At 53.0% G+C, this 16,327-nt stretch overlaps 1 protein-coding gene across 1 annotated transcript in view; it reads left to right on the forward strand.

Annotated features, from left to right (window-relative positions):
* Positions 1–287: 287 nt before the first annotated feature.
* The window catches only part of C1QL3 (complement C1q like 3), a 271,488-nt gene continuing 255,448 nt past the window's right edge, over positions 288–16,327 (forward strand). The window contains exon 1 of the mRNA XM_069648358.1: positions 288–1,753. Within this exon, the coding sequence (XP_069504459.1) occupies positions 1,187–1,753 (567 nt within the window). The 5' untranslated portion in view covers positions 288–1,186. The remainder of the gene's footprint in view (positions 1,754–16,327) is intronic.

The raw sequence follows: 16,327 nt of genomic DNA on the forward strand, positions 1-16,327 counted from the left end.
TCCCCTGCCATTTTGGTGGCATGACGTCCCTGCCTTATTCCAGAGCAGAAGATCACAGTAATGATTTCCTGTCCAGTATAGAATTGGGGCAGTCTCAGGGGGACATGCCAAGGCGGGCCGGGCTACCACTAAGCAGCGTGAAATATTGCAGATCTATGGGTCTCCATAGTGTTTTGTTCCGTCCCATTTGTTCTCCAGTTATCTCTCACTCCATCGTTTTGAAGTTCCCTGTTTCATATTGCACTTAAAATAGTCTCTCTTATCCCTAACCCACTCTCCATCTCGCTCACGCACTGTTTGATTTGCTCAGTATCGCGCAACGTATCGCGCAACTCCCTTACAATCGCTCCACTTCTCACCCCTTTCTGCCCTTACCTGTCCTGACCCTCTCGACGCGCTGGTCTTCCGCTGTCACACGCCACTCATCCACGCCCCTGCCTCGCCCTTTTCCTCTTGCCATTCTGTCTCTCACCCGCCCCTCTCCCCTGCCCCCTGAAGGGGTGCCCCAGTGTGTCGCCGCCAGACTCATCCTCTAATGAAGAAGGAGTGGGGGGAGTGGGCAGGGATCTCCGGTTCCAGAGCTCCCTCCCAGGCCCAGCGTCAAATCTCCTCTCAGGGAGGACCCTCTGTCAGCTCTGCTCCGTCTCTCTCCTGGCACAGAGGGCGACTGCAGGCGTCCCCGAGCAGACAGCGACAAACGGGAACCGCAGAGGGAAAGTTCAGCAGAAGTCGCGCAGTGTGCAAAAAAAGGGCAAACGTCGATGGTCATTAGTGCATAAAAGTGTGTGATCTGCTGAGGCGCCGGGAGGCTGTCGGACACTCCCCGCCACCACAGGTGGATATGCAGCTGTGAGGAGCCGGGACGTGAGTGAGGAGCGCGCTTATTCCGCAATCCACCGTATCATTGCCAAGGGGCATCTCTGCTGAGGGGGCAGACGTGCTCCGCGAGGGGCCCAGCACCACTTTGAGGGCTTTGTGGCCGGAGTCTCGCATTGCCCCGGAGGCTGCCGTCCGACACCAGCCCCCCCCCCCTCCCAGAAGGACACCCGGTGCTTGCTTTACGGCTCTGTGGGGGACCCCGACAGCCTTCAAGATTTCGTCCAAGGGCAGGCAGGAGGATCGGCCCGCGCTGAGTCGGCTGGTGGGCCGGCGCAGGCTGGTGGCTGCCGGGGCGCTGGGAGTGGTCATGGTGCTGCTGCTGGTCGTCCTCATCCCGGTGCTGGTCAGCTCGGCTGGTACCTCGGCTCACTACGAGATGCTGGGCACCTGCCGCATGGTCTGCGACCCCTACGGGACCCGGCAGCCGCCCAGCGCCGCCAGCCCCGCGGACCCGCTTCTGCAGTCCTTGCCCACCTTCATCCAGGGACCCAAGGGGGAGCCCGGCCGGCCGGGCAAGGCGGGGCCCCGAGGTCCACCGGGTGAGCCGGGGCCCGCGGGGGAGCGCGGAGAACCGGGGCGCCCGGGGTTGCCGGGGCCCCCCGGCACCCCGGGGCTGAACGCAGCGGGGGCTATCAGCGCCGCCACCTACAGCACTGTGCCCAAGATTGCCTTCTACGCCGGCCTCAAGCGCCAACACGAGGGCTACGAGCTGCTCAAGTTCGACGACGTGGTGACCAACCTGGGCAACCACTACGACCCCACCACGGGCAAGTTCACCTGCTCGATCCCCGGCATCTACTTCTTCACCTACCACGTGCTCATGCGGGGCGGGGACGGCACCAGCATGTGGGCAGACCTGTGCAAGAACAACCAGGTGAGAGGGGCAAGGGGGTGGCAGCGCCCAGGGCAGAGGTAACGTGTGCCCGAGCCTGTGTGATAACAACCAGGTGAGAGGGGCAGAGGGGTGGCAGCGCCCAGGGCAGAGGTAACGTGTGCCCGAGCCTGTGTGATAACAACCAGGTGAGAGGGGCAGAGCGAGGGTGGCAGCGCCCAGGGCAGAGGTAACGTGTGCCCGAGCCTGTGTGATAACAACCAGGTATGATATGATATGCCAGTTTATTTATATAGCTCCTATATAACATGTGCCCAGGCCTATGCAAAAATAACTAGGTGAGAGGGGTAGGTGGGGTACGGGGCAGGAGGGTGGCTTTGTGCAGGGCAGTGGTAACGGTTGGCCGAGCCTGTGTGATAACAATCAGGTATGATATGATATGATAATTTATTTATATATCTCCTATACAACAAGTGCCCAGGCCTACGCAAAAACAACTAGGTGAGGGGACCGGGGCAGGAGGGGGCAACTTGTGCCCAGGCCTGTGCAAAAACAACCAGGTGAGAGGGGGCGGGGCAGGAGGGGGCAACTTGTGCCCGCCTGTGCAAAAACAATCAGGTAAGAGGGTGCGGGACAGGAGGGGGCAACTTGTGCCCAGGTCTGTGCAAAAACAACCAGGTGAGGGGACAGTTGGTGTACGGGACAGGAGGGTGGCTGTGAACAGGGCAGTGCTAACATGTGCCTGAGCCTGTATGATAACAACCAGGTGAGAGGGGGCGGGGCAGGAGGGGGCAACTTGTGCACATGCCTTTCCTAAAACAGCCAGGTGAGAGGGGCAGGTGTGCTACGGGGGAGGAGGGTGGCAATACTACTATTAGAGTAGGCCAGTGCAAGAACAGCCTGGTGAGAAGGCCAGTACACAGAACGGGGGTGATTGGAGCTTGTAGTTTGTGCAGTCCTCTCAAAGAACACATGGGCGAATAGGGCAGGGCGGGTAACGCCAGGCCACTGACAGGACGCAGATGGACAGGTGGTGGGCGGGCCTGTGCATAGTAAGCAGAGGAGAGGGTCGGAGGTCAATATGGGGAGATGGGCTCATTGGGCTGGCAGTGTAAAGCTAACGCTCCGTACCAACACGCACTGTGCATATCTGTGCAAAAACTACCCAGAGAGAGGCCGGAAAGAGTTCCAGGGAAAGAGGGTGGCAGTGTTAGGGCAGTACCAACTTGAGGGCAAGAACAGCATCCGTGCGCGGTGCAGGGGTTGGGGCATGGGACTGTAAGTTGCACAATGCGCGAGAGCAGCCGTGTGCAGGGGCTGCCCCGCCACGCGGAAAGTTCTGTGAAAGATCAACTCTGAGAGGGTTCCAGGAACTGGCCGGGGAAGGAGTCTGACAGTAAGCGTATCGCCGTCCCCCAAGAACAACCAGGAGAGTGGCACTGGCTCCGGGGGGTGTAGCGGGCAAGTGGACCGAACTGTTCGGGGCGGGGCATGTCGGCAGAGCTGGTCAAGTAGACATTTAAATGGGCGGGGCTAGGAGGACGTGGGTGTACGGGGAGGCAGGTGTGATGCGATCACCTGCCACAGTATGCGGAGAAGGGCACACGCGGGGCCGGAGGAGCCCAGGCCTGCAGCATAGACAGTCTCCGCTGCAGCAGCGGGGGCGCCCCCACTACGGAGATCCCTGCCAGAGCTATTAGGTAGCGAGAAAAGCAAGGGGACGTATCACAGGCAGGGGTACTGTATAGGGCAGGTGCCGTACTACCGCGTGGGCATACATGTATGGCCCCGGGGGAATGAGGGTGCGCAGGACAGGGGCAGAGGGCCCTGTCGCTGTAGGGGTGGACTCGTGTGCGCCTCTGGTGGGGAGGGCATGTGCAAGAGCCACTACAGGAAAGGTGGCTGCCCGGGTCTTTACGCGTTTTAGATGCATCCTAGGATGCCCGGATGGCAGGAGGGTGGAAGGGACCAAGATTCTTACAGCGCGGGGGTCAGGCCTCTGGAATAAGCAGGTGAGAGGGCCGTGAGACGCAGTGTGCAGATCAGTGGCTGGGCTCTATCGGAACCGGCATGCGCACAGCGCCTCACAAGTTTAACCTATAGAATCAAGGCGCTGTGGTCTGGTCTATGGGGCATGGTTAGTGTCCGGGGAGGACTGCGAAGTGAACGGGCCAGGTACCTTAGTGTGAAGTTCGCATGGTGGACACCGCCTGCTAACATGGAACAGCTCAGCGGGAGGGACGAGATGGAGGGGGGGCGGTGCACCCGGCAGTGTGTGAGTGGCAGGAGAGGCGGGCATGGGCTTGCCAGTTTCGCGCTGGTATGGGGTGGTATTGTAGGAATGAATGTGGGTGTATGCTAAGTGAGTGAAACACGTGCTGTGTGTGGGTGTGTCCTGTGCGTGATTGATAGTGGGCTGAGTGTGAGTGGGCGAGCCGTGATCGGATCTACTTGTGGTCTGGCATGGGAAGACCCCGGCCCCAAAGCGCATTGTGCTAAGGGCAAGCAAGTGGGGCGAGATGGCGGGCCTGTCGGCAGTTCCCTGGCAGATCAACAGGTCTGTAAACGACCCACACTGCACACGCCAGCCTCGATGCGTCGCTGGGCATCTCCGCGCTACTGCAGCACTGATTGTGGCTTGCACCGTTTTCCTGTTTAATCTAACATCCTGCGGTATACTTACGGGGTGGGGAGAAGTGGCCACAAGTCTCCCCCCGCACATGGGAGACTTCAGTTCTCCTCAAAGGATGGCAAGAGTGGCATGCCGATGTATGATGGGAGCCCCCACACACCCACTGCGCAGCGCAGAGGCGCATGTACCCGCACTGGCAGTACGCGCTGCGGAGCCCAGTACTGCACTGCAAAGTCTTATTACAGGCCGCGTGTGACAAGACACATGAAAGTCGTGTGTGCAAATAATATCGGGCGGCACGAGATATGGAATAAATAACCGATTGTCAAACATTTTAAAACACATATAGAGAAAGCAGGTTGAAGGCCAATCTCCTTTGGCAGCTCACTGCATTCTGAAGGGAGTAGCAATAGCCACTCACACCGGGAGTCCATACATTGAGGTTCCCCCTCCCCGTCAAGTGATCCCTCCCTTCCTCGGAGCACGAGAACTTCCGAGGCCACACCCACCCACGTGGCGCACACAGGTAATGCGAATTCCCAACATGCAGCCCATGACCAACACGAGCCAAATAAGCAGGCCGCAAGCATGCGCACTTTAAAATACGATGCATTATCGGCTCGCGGCCGTGGACCCCCAGAGAAAGAAGTGATAAACGCTTACATGACAGGAAACCGAGAGGAATCGCACCCCTCATTAGGTGCTGACGTGGAAGTTGAGATGTCTCTACCCCAGCTGGAGGAACGGTCCTGCCTGACACGCACCTTCAAAGTGCAGGCTGCCCTGGTGTCAGAGACCGAGGGCCTGATTTAAAAAAAGCCTTTCTCAACGTGAAACCCCCCATGGAGAAACGTTTTGTAAACCAGGCCCCAAGGGCAAGGGTTTATTCCTGCAGCTGTCCCCTTGGTCAGGGGTGCTTTTGAAATGAAAACTCCGATATCCGCGCCTCCCGCTTCGCAGACTGTCCCGAGACTCGAACCCTTGGCCATGCCCGCTCACAGGAGCCTTGCGCACAGCCTGGGCCGCCCCTGAATGATCCAGTGCACAGCAGATTGATCATGTAGTAGTAGGTGGGATGGAGAATCTAAGAAATAATTAGCCCACTACCGTACCGTTTTATAACGTGGAAAACGGGGACTGGAAAGTAAGCGTTTTTGGTGCAAGTTTCACACCTCCTTCGAAAGAGTGGAGAGTCTGAGCATAAGGACCAGAAAGGGCTCGACGTGGACACCCCCTTTCACTTTCCCTCAAAAACAAGCAAATACAAAAAAACGAATGGGTGCTCTAGCGTTGAGCCACACTCAGGGAAGCCGTTTGGTATAGGCCCAGCTGTGTTTCTAAATCATTTAGGAGTGACCCCGGCATCAGCTAGAGGCGATTACGGGGCTTCCAGGGACCCTCTTGAGGGGCTTTCTTCAGATTTGCCGGTCAGGATCAGTGAGGTGAGGGCACACCAATGTCCCCAATGGGGTTTGTAGGGAGCGTTTGTGTGTGTGTCTGTGGGTTACACGCTCCTTGCTATAATCTGTCTTTGATCTGTAGGCTGCAGGTACAAGTCGCGGCAAGGTCAACTCAGCCTTTTAGCAAGGTCAACTCAGCCTTTTATCCTTGCGAGATCGATGAATGAGTACCACATGCAATTGGATAATAATAGTAATGTATGTACCTATGCCCTATGTAAAGCGCTATATAAACAAACAGGTTATTATTATAATAACTTCCTATGAGTATGTTGTTTACAAGGGCCGCCCCCACGCTGCTACTCTCTCATGCGGTTATCCAAGCGCTTTACCGCTATTGCAACGCCGCCCCAGGGACTAGGCACGTACACAGCGGAAGCCTAAAGGACTAGACACAATGCATGCCAGGCGGGATTCCATTATCTGCTAGATCACATCTATGCCAGTGCCCAATGGCAAGTGTACCCAATCCTTCGCCAATAGCGCATCATGCACAGCCGTTTCGCGGCGCTTTGAGTATCACTCACATAACGTGCATTGACCTTGGAAGGATGAAAGGCTGAGTCTGCCTTGCACTGATCTGAATCTCTTACTGGCAGTACCGATAAGTCAGGTCAGCCAGATTTGATTTTGACTAATCCTTCCGAGGTCGATGATGTACTATGCTATGCTATTGGCTCTTTTACCTGCGTGGCCTCTTGGCGCTCGCCGCTCTGGGGGATCGCAAAAGGAAGGAGGGCGGGGGAGCTCTGTTAGTGGGATTGAGAGGGAAAAGTGCAAGGGCTTTGATGAGCTGCTAGGTGGTTGTAACGTTGTGCCTGGTGTGTGGATTTGTGAGCAGTTTGTCTGGTTGCCTTTGTTTACTGTTCAGTGTTGTGTGTAGTTCTTTGTGGTTTGTGATGGTCTTATGTTTTGTAGGGGTATCTAGTATGTTGTTCTGTGTTTTAGAGTCGGTAAGCAGAATATTTGAAAGTTGTTAGTGGGTTCCTGGGCATTTTTTCAACGTTCATCTGAATTCTATACAATGACAACCCCAACAAACATATCACCACACTGGACCCAATAAACTAATAATCACAACAGTTAGCACACTCAGATAGGATTGGGGTGTGGGGGGAGGGGTAGGGGTACTGCCCATATAGTGGTGTATTAAACGTGGTTTCATTTTCTCGCTGGCCTCTGTTTGCTCCTGGCTTCATTTTCTCACTGGCCTCGCTGCTCGTGGCTTCATTTTCTCACTGGCCTCTGTTTGCTCGTGGCTTCATTTTCTTGTTGCCATCTCTTTGCTCGTGGCTTCATTTTCTCGCTGGCATCTGTTTGCTCGTGGCTTCATTTTCTCGCTGGCCTCTCTGATCGTGGCTTCATTTCTTCGCTGGCCTTTGTTTGCTCGTGGCTTCATTTTCTCGCTGGCATGTCTTTGCTTGTGGCTTCATTTTCTCGCTGGCATCTCTTTGCTTGTGGCTTCATTTTCTCGCTGGCCTCTCTTTCTCGCTGACCTCTCTTTGCTCATGGATTAATTTTCTCGCTGGCCTCTCTTTCTTGCTGACCTCTTTTTGCTTGTGGCTTCATTTTCTCGCTTGTCTCTCTTTGCTCGTGGCTTCATTTTCTCACTGGCCTCTGTTTGCTCGTGGCTTCTCTTTCTCACTGGCCTCTCTGCTCGTGGCTTCTCTTTTTCACTGGCCTCTCTTTGCTTGTGGCTTTTTTTTCTTGCCGGTCTCATTTTGTTCATGGCTTCATTTTCTCGCTGGCCTCTGTTTGCTCGTGGTTTCATGTTTTCGCTGGCCTCTGTTTGCTCGTGGCTTCATTTTTGTACTGGCCCCTGTCGTGGCTTCATGTTCTTGCTGGCCTCTGTTTGCTGTTGGCTTCATTTTCTCGCTGGCCTCTGTTTGCTCGTGGCTTCATGTTCTTGCTAGCCTCTCTTTGCTCGTGGCTTCATTTTCTTGCTAGCCTCTCTTTGCTCGTGGCTTCATTTTCTTGCTGGCCTCTCTTTCTCGCTGACTGCTCCGTGGCTTCGTTTTCGCGCCGGCCTCTGTTTGCTCGTGGCTTCATTTTCTCGCTGGCCTCTCTTTGCTTGTGGCTTCATTTTCTCGCTGGCCTCTGTTTGCTTGTGGCTTCATTTTCTCGCTGGCCTCTGTTTGCTCGTGGCTTCATTTTCTCTCTGCCCTCTCTTTGCTCGTGGCTTCATTTTCTCTCTGCCCTCTCTTTGCTCGTGGCTTCATTTTCTCTCTGCCCTCTCTTTGCTTGTGGCTTCATTTTATCGCTAGACTCTTTCTCGCTTGCCTCTCTTTGCTCGTGGCTTCCTTTTCTCGCTGTACTCTCTGCTCGGGCTTCATTTTCTCGCTGGCCTCTCTTTCTCGCTGGCTTCTCTTTGCTCGTGGCTTCATTTTCTCTCTGGACTCTTTCTCGCTTGCCTCTTTGCTCGTGGCTTCCTTTTCTCGCTGTACTCTCTGCTTGGGCTTCATTTTCTTGCTGGCCTCTCTGCTTGTGGCTTCATTTTCTCGCTGCACTCTCTGTGGCTTCATTTTCTCGCTGGCCTCTCTTTGCTCGTGGCTTCAATTTCTTGCTGGCCTCTCTTTCTCGCTGGCTTCTCTTTGCTCATGGCTTCATTTTCTCACTGGACTCTTTCTCTCTGGCCTCTCTTTGCTCGTGGCTTAATTTTCTCGCTGTACTCTCTGCTCGGGCTTCATTTTCTTGCTGGCCTCTCTTTGCTCGTGGCTTCATTTTCTTGCTGGCCTCTCTGCTCGTGGCTTCATTTTCTCGCCGGCCTCTCTTTCCTCTGTATTGGTTTCCTAGCCCCTTAATCCTTCCACGATAGATCACATTGAACACTACGAATGTGGTAACTAATAACATCAACCATTAGCGCGCGTAGACACGGGTGGAATATCCGCTCTTATTATTATCTCATTGGTCCGCATTACTCCCGCCCTACAGTTGAACGTACCACTATAGCGCGCAGTAGTGTTTTTCGACACAGATCAGCACCTCGCATAGATTGCCGCTGTGACTGGAGGACGCACATGAGGCAGGGGTCTCTTTTCGTCGATGATTATTGCTGCTGAAGACAGGACCTCCTCAGAGGAAGGTCAAGAAGCGAAGGGATGGAGCTGCGCCGCACCCCCGAGCAAAGTCATGCGGGGCGGGAGCAGGTGTGAAAGGAGAGGGGGGCGGTTAAGATGACCTGGGATTAATGCGACTGGGAGCAAACCAGGACGTGCCTTTGAGCAAGTAAATGGCATACACGTCCACTGCAGCCGATTGGCCAATAGGACAGCACCGTGTTACGACGGAACGAAGAGTACAGATAACCAACAGGACATTGATGGTCCGGTTCGAGTCTTTGAGTAACGCAGCGTGTGGGGGGCAGCGGAGGTCTTCACAGGAGGGGATATCAGGGCATGCTATAAACTCCAGCACTAGGAAGTTCTGTGTGTGCGCGGGGTATGGGGCGTAGGGCTCCATTCAAACGGATTAAACAGGGCAGCGCTTTGGGATTTCGGTGCTTTCAAATAATGTCTGTAGCGCAGCATGTACTCGCAGCGGAAATGGGCCCTTTCTTCTAGTAAAGGTCGGCGAGTGTGTGCGTTGTTTAGCTCCAAAAGAGGGGGTTGAATTGTTTACTTACAGGTACCTGGGGTGTATTAGTTTAAAAGTACTTGAGACGTTTAAGGCAAATGGGGCGGCGCGTTTTTTCTTGACACATGCATTAGGGGGTGCATACTTTAGTTAAACAGTGCATGTGAGTGCGCAGGATTTGACTGCAGACACGTGGGGAGCCGAGAAGCAATATTTAGTTAAGAATCACATGGAAAGTTAATTATGTATCCGTGCCGGCGTTCCTCCGGAGAGGCACTCTTTATAATGAGGACCTAATGGCATAATTTATTCAATTAGTGCTCCATGCCCCCCACCATCCCCCGTATACACACACACCTGTGCCACATTATTTCGCGAGGAAAACATGGAGCGCACATATAAGCTGCTTACTCGAAGTTCCCCCGTGAAAGTGCAGGTTAAAGGGCCGAGGGTTGCCCCGGGTGTCCCTGCGGGAGTTGCCGGGCACCTGCAGCTGGTTTCAGTAACGAGAAACTACGGGAGGACGTTAATTGAGGGCAGGGGGCAATGGAAGATAAGGCGAAGAGCAGCAATGAAATATAGACCGACCACAAAGAGGGCGCTTAAATACAAGCAAATAGTCGCGGGTACTAAGGGACTGAGCAAAGAGCGCCCCTACAGGCCTGGAAACGCGCAGGTTTATGCAGGGCAGCTGGGTTAACCCTTCCTAAACCGGGCACGTATATTTATTTCATTTGTTGATAGCGCCCAGGACCCGGAGGTATCACGGCGCTAGAGGTTACATTACAGGCAGACAGGGCATATGAAAAAACGTGGTCTCTTGGTGGTTACAAATCACAGGTTGTCATTACAAATAATGCAGAAGCATGCATGCCAGGTTAGACATATTTGTTGAGTAGTACTGTTTTGATGTTTTTGGGAAAGGTCGGGTAGGAGGGATCATCTCCGATGCTGGGTGGGAGAGTGTTCCAAAGGGGAGGGGCCGTGGTGGTGGAGCAGGTTGCTCCCGCTCTTTTTCTAGTGAATCTGGGGGTGCTGAGTAAAGTGGAGGAGGAGGAGCGCGCCATAGTGGAAATATGTTCCTTGCTGCCCTGCCCCCGCTCTCCACAAACCCATCTCCACCCCCTCTATACAAACCCACCCACAATACAAACCCACAAACAAATGGGCCTGCTCTTTAAGGGAAAGTTCAGTGCAGTGCACTGAAGTTCAAGGTTTAATGGCTTCCTACACTTTTATTTTAAAACAAAACCCATTCTTTCCTGCCTGCTAGGACCACTGTGGAGCGCAGGCTGTGTTCGATAGGTTTTTTCTTAGAGTTTTTGGAGCTATGGTGGGTGAGGTGGGGGGCAGTGTTGTGTAAGAAGAGATGGGTGATGGATAGGGTTTGAAAATCAATGCGTGCCTTGATTGGTAGCCAGTGAGCTTCCCGCCTCACCTTGGATATGTGGTTGGATAGTTTCAAGCCCCAGGCAGATCTCAGATCGATGTTGTTGCCTAACAAGTACAAATGCAGCTGTTGGCTGGTGGCGAACCCCCTACCAGGGTTCTGTCCTTACCTTTTAGGGATACAGGGGACCTTGTGGGGGCTCTGGGACATTCAGGCCGAGAGCCCCTTTCATCCTCCAATCCGGCCTTAGCAGCATCCCCCGACTGGCTGTTTGGAAATGTTTGTACATAGGTAACTACGCCAGTTTGCTCTCAGGAGACCGACTAGTTTAGAGTTTGTTCACATCATATTTTATGGCGAAGGTGCTGGCATTCGTGTTACGTGTTTTTAACGAGGTAGTTTGGAAAAAAGCAGCTCTTGAATGGCTATACGTATTTTTACAATAATTATAGTAAACCTAAATACCAATACCGGGTTTTGGTGGCGAGGTGGACGGCACACCGCCGAGAGTGCGGTATCGGGCCTTGGACGCGGGAACGGGCTTCTGCGAGCACTTGACGCAGAGGTGCGCAGCGGGGCGTGCTTGGAGCTCTTCGTCAGTCGTACGTGTCTCCGTGCGTGGGTAGAATCTCACCGGCTTCGGTGTTCGCGCACTTTTTAAAGCACGTCAGTCACATTGCGAGCTAGGCCGCGCTCCCTGATTGGGCACCGGTGATGTTACGGACATTCCATCGGGTCTCGGTTCATCCAACTTGCGTCTCGACACCCCCCTCCCCCCGGGAACCTTCCACACATCTAGGTCAGTGCCTTTGGAGAAGGGTAGCAACCGTAGCATCGTAGTTCGATGCCTGCTGGCCACAGGTAGGTGTATTTACAACAAAGACGCATATTGTATCCGTGACGTCGACAGAAGCCCTGGATTTTTGGGGGGCGACTCTTTCTGTTAGCCCCGTGTAGTGCGCCACATCCCCCTTTCTACTCCTCCGCACTCCTGGTGTACTTGCTATCGGAATTAGTCACCACCACTACGAGATTTGCATCTCCAGTTTAGCATCACTAAGCAAAAGAAGGCATTGATGCAGGGTAATGCAAAAGCCTCACTGGCAAGAAGCAACATTGAGTTGAAAATGTGTTCTACAAACTATCCTTAACTACTGGTGATTTGCGCCACTGCGGCTTCTTATGGAGTACAGCCCCGGCCCTAGATCTCAGGGTGCCGGGTCCTGCTTCCAGTTTTACTTCTGAAATATCATTGCTGTATTTGAGTCTAAAAGCTGCCCACCTGCCAATTCTTGTTTGGGAATCCGAAGTGATCGTACAGGTGTTTCCTGATGGCACACGCACGTGTGACAGCCAATGCACGTGAACTGTGGATCTGATTTGGACTGTGCCAAATCAAATTCCTTAATGAAGAATGTTGAGGTATCCTTCTGGAACTTTCTCCATTGGTGCAGTCCCATCATTCTTGCACACCCCTCTTCTCTTTCTACTTTCTTCTGCGCTGTCTCCTTCGCGTCCTCTCTCTTTGTGTCTTTGTTAATCCCCATACACAGCCCCCTCCTTGTCTTTTCCTCTTCACCCTGTTCACCGTCCTTGCCTTTCTGACTCTCTACCCGTTCTTGGATCTGGGTGTCTGGCGGAGCCCCCTCCCATCTGCAGGATACACACCGCACAAGTGCACAGCCCCCCTAGACTGGAATCGCGCATGCCAGTAGAGCGGTGGAGGCCCGCGCCGAGCATCCCCCTGAGGCGTGGGCAGAGCAGGCTGTCCGCGCGAACAAACGGCGTGTTCCCTGTGCACGCTTTGCCGTGCCCACTAACGCCGGTGAGACGATCAGCCGTGCTCTAAAACACACGACTAGAGCCACTCGAAATCTGTCGAAAAATTGAAATGATTAAGAACTATTATTTCCGTTTCTACAGGAAGGAAAAAATAAAACCTACACATTTCCGAAACGACGGCGAAAATGCGCATGGCTTTACACCATTTGAATGATAATAATGACAAGGGCGACTTCAACCGCCACTCGTATAGGTGTTGCGAACCTAGCATTATAGCTACCAGTGTGTCCCCTTTCATTTTCCTCTTCCGCGCTTACCCGCTGCACCGGGCATGGTCATGTTCCTGGTTCCGCCATGCTATAGCGACCTGTGTGCCCCCTTTCATGCGTCTCTTCCGTGCCTACCCACTGCACTGGCATGGTCATGTTCCTGGTTCCACCCACTATAGCGACCTGTGTGCCCCCTTTCATTTGCCTCTTCCGTGCTTACCCACTGCACCGGCATGGCAATGTGCCTGGTTCCGCCCTGCTATAGCGACCTGTGTGCCCCCTTTCATGTGTCTCTTCCGCGCTTACCCACTGCACTGGGCATGGTCATGTTCCTGGTTCCGCCCTGCTGCGTAGTCTTAACTATGCCGCCTCTATCCACTTACAATCGGTTCTCCCACAGATATGACAGGACGGAATTGTGGGGACATCACACGATCGCGGGAGCGGTTTCTCGCGAGATCGCACATAACGTGATCTCGCGAGCCCACGCTGCGCGGGAAAACGTTCCCGCTTCAGAGCTGGCAGCTCGCCAGATGAAGCGGTCGCAACACAGCGCTGCTCCTGATGAGGTGCTGAGAAAGTGAGAACTTGCAGCAGCCTTACAGCACAGCTTTTAGGGTGTAACACCACAGCCACAGGAGGCTACATGGGGGCCCTAGAAGCTTACAGCGTGCCATCATAGTGCACACACTTCCCACAGTGATTCAACTGGGGAAGTCCTGAACTGAACTGTAAGTAAGTGCTTGATTTGAGTTTGGACATATAAGGGTCCACACCGGTTGTCATTAAATAAAGTCGGTTAGAACTCACTACAGCGTCCTGTCGTCCCTTAAGGCCATAACATAATTGGCGCCGAGGATACCAAAAGCCCGACGGCCCCACCATGCAAGGCGCCACACCGCCCCCTGCCTTTCTCCCTTCACCAGGGACACCAGCAATTCCATGGATGCAGTGGGAGCCCCTTTTCTCCACCTATCTGGAAGCAGTGGGCGGCACGCGGTATGCCCCCGTCAGGAAGAGGGTGATGCTGTTAAATGCATTGTGGGTTGAAAGTCAGCGCATTTTTGCCAGTTTGAAGGCAATACCTGCGGCCGATGATGACGACGACGATGACGTCTACAAGGAAGCGACTCGTCGCATTGTGAAGAGGTTCACCAATAAGGAGAACGTTGTACTGCACAGGCTGAGTTTCTACACCCGCAAACAAGAAGGGAGCGAACCCGTGGACGACTACATCACCAGGATGAGGGAGCTGGCTTCTCTATGCGCCTTTGGCGAAAACGCAGAACAGGTCATCTGCAACATGCTCGTCGTTCACACTAACTCTAGGAAAGTGCAGGACAAGTTCATACAAGAAAAGGAGGTCACCCTTGACAATGCCATCCAAATTGCCAGGGCGGAATGCCACAACAGGAATGTTAGCAAGTATTGAAAAGGGTGATTCTTTTGGCATGTGCTCTGAAAGTTTAAAAGAGAAAAGAATTGGCTGGCACACACAGGTAGGTAGAGATCTGGGGCGTTAGTGGAGAAGACGGCAAAAGAATGAGCCGTTCTCGCCGGATGCTTTTATTCTCATCATATTTCACGTTTTGCCAGCATGTGCCCTACTGTTTGCGCCACGCGTATGGTATTTACACCCTGTGCCCAGATACATCATTTCCCAGGATTTGGACCATATGCACAGGTACTCTCACCATTTTCCAGGTGCAGCCATCATATGATTGGCAGACAGAAGAACAAATGGAAGAAAGCAGGAGTATTGCTGTAGGCGGCCTTTCTTTCTCGAAGGTGATCGCCTGGCGTAATGTGTGGTAGCAAGTGAAAGGTTCACTAGATTTGGCTAAGCCTCAAAGTCAGGCCAATCAACACACAATATTCAGTTAATCTGTGATTGGCCTAGTTCCAGGAGGGGTGGCCAGTCACAGCAGGTCATTTTGTTCTTGCCAGTCAGAGACCAGGCTGCCTGCAGAAACCATAGTGGACACCAGGGCTTTAAATCGGCTGGGGCTAGTCTGGTCAGTAACCCATCAATCTGCAAAAAGTGACCACGAGACGGGGCTCTGCCAGAGTTGCCCCTTCTAGCACTAACTCCTCAGGCAGCCCTTTCATCCTGCCTATACTGAAAGGGCTGCCTGCTGAGGTTCAGTGCCACAAATTTGGAAACAAAGAGGGAGGTGGGTGCATCAAAATGAATGTTAGCAATGCACCCACCAATCTCACCGACCTCTTACAAATACGGGTCAGTTGGAGAGTTGGGTGCAAGGCCAGAATTACATTTTCTTCACCCTTGTGTCCCTTTGTTTCTTAATCTTAGACTCTGCCACCTGCAGGCATTCCTTTCACAATTCTGCTTGCTGGGTGCCTGCGTCGATTCGTGGTTTTATTCTTTGCCACATTTTCTTCAAACATCCTGACTTGGCTGTTCGTGCAGCCTATTGGGGCTGGTGTTGATGTTGGAGTACTGGCATCTCCATGGTGGCGGACTCCATTTCCTAGTGGGTGTTCCACCACAGACTGCTCTGATTGGTAACAAGCAGTCTTTAGGCCAATGAGATAGCGAGCGGGCAGGCTATGCTGGCCCCCTTACGAAGGCCCACCTCTAAGGCCCTGTTTGCATCTGCGCGGGCCAATAATGGCTCGAAGGGACTCAGAATCCCTGATCAGGCTATGATTCGTCCTCCTGACTATTTATGTGATTGCTTCCTTGCCAGTGCATCCAACACTACTCATGTTCCCTGCGGTCATGATAGTAAGTTTGGGTGACCTAAAACACTAACTCTCCTGAAGCGTCTACAGTGCCTATCACTCCCTCCATCCTCGCTTCAAATAATTTATTTATTTTCACTGCACTTGTGACTCTCTTTCACATGTACCATTACATCTGTGGCCCGTCTGCATTGCATTGTCTGTGCCTCATTTTAAAATCGATTTTTAGGTGTGCTTCTTTAAAAGCAAATTTAGGTGTGTACAGTATATACATTTCTGTATAGTACATACTTTTCTGTACTTTTCTGTCTGATGTAATTCTATTCCTCTGGTTTGCACTCATTCTCTCTGAATCAACCTACTAGGCCTCCTGGTGAGTTTAGCTAGAACTGTGCTGTGCAGCCACTCTTCCCTCGTTCCTTGTCTATACCTCTGCCTTCCTATTGCTCTCTCCATTTCTCCTATATTCTCTAACTGCTACACTATCACCTATCCCCCTCTCTCTCAAAGTCTGGTAGGAAAAAACACAAAAAGACACCTTGCATGCAAACCCTGGACTTCCCATTGCAGCACATACATCAGTGCCTCCTCTAAGGAGGTTTTTACTGATATACTTTTCTTTGTAACCTCTCCAGGTCCATGGACCCCCCATCTCATGTCTACTCTCTCTTCGTCCACACGTTCCTCCATTAACAGTGGCACCAAGTGTGAAATACTCTTGGCCGGATTCTCATCCTCACGCTGCTTTGTTAATGTCTATCACACTGGCACCATCCTGGTTCAGTGTCCACAACCCAACCT

The sequence above is a fragment of the Ambystoma mexicanum genome, chromosome 2q (assembly GCF_040938575.1).
Source record: "Ambystoma mexicanum isolate Mex_15411 chromosome 2q, UKY_AmexF1_1, whole genome shotgun sequence".
Classification (NCBI taxonomy): domain Eukaryota; kingdom Metazoa; phylum Chordata; class Amphibia; order Caudata; family Ambystomatidae; genus Ambystoma; species Ambystoma mexicanum.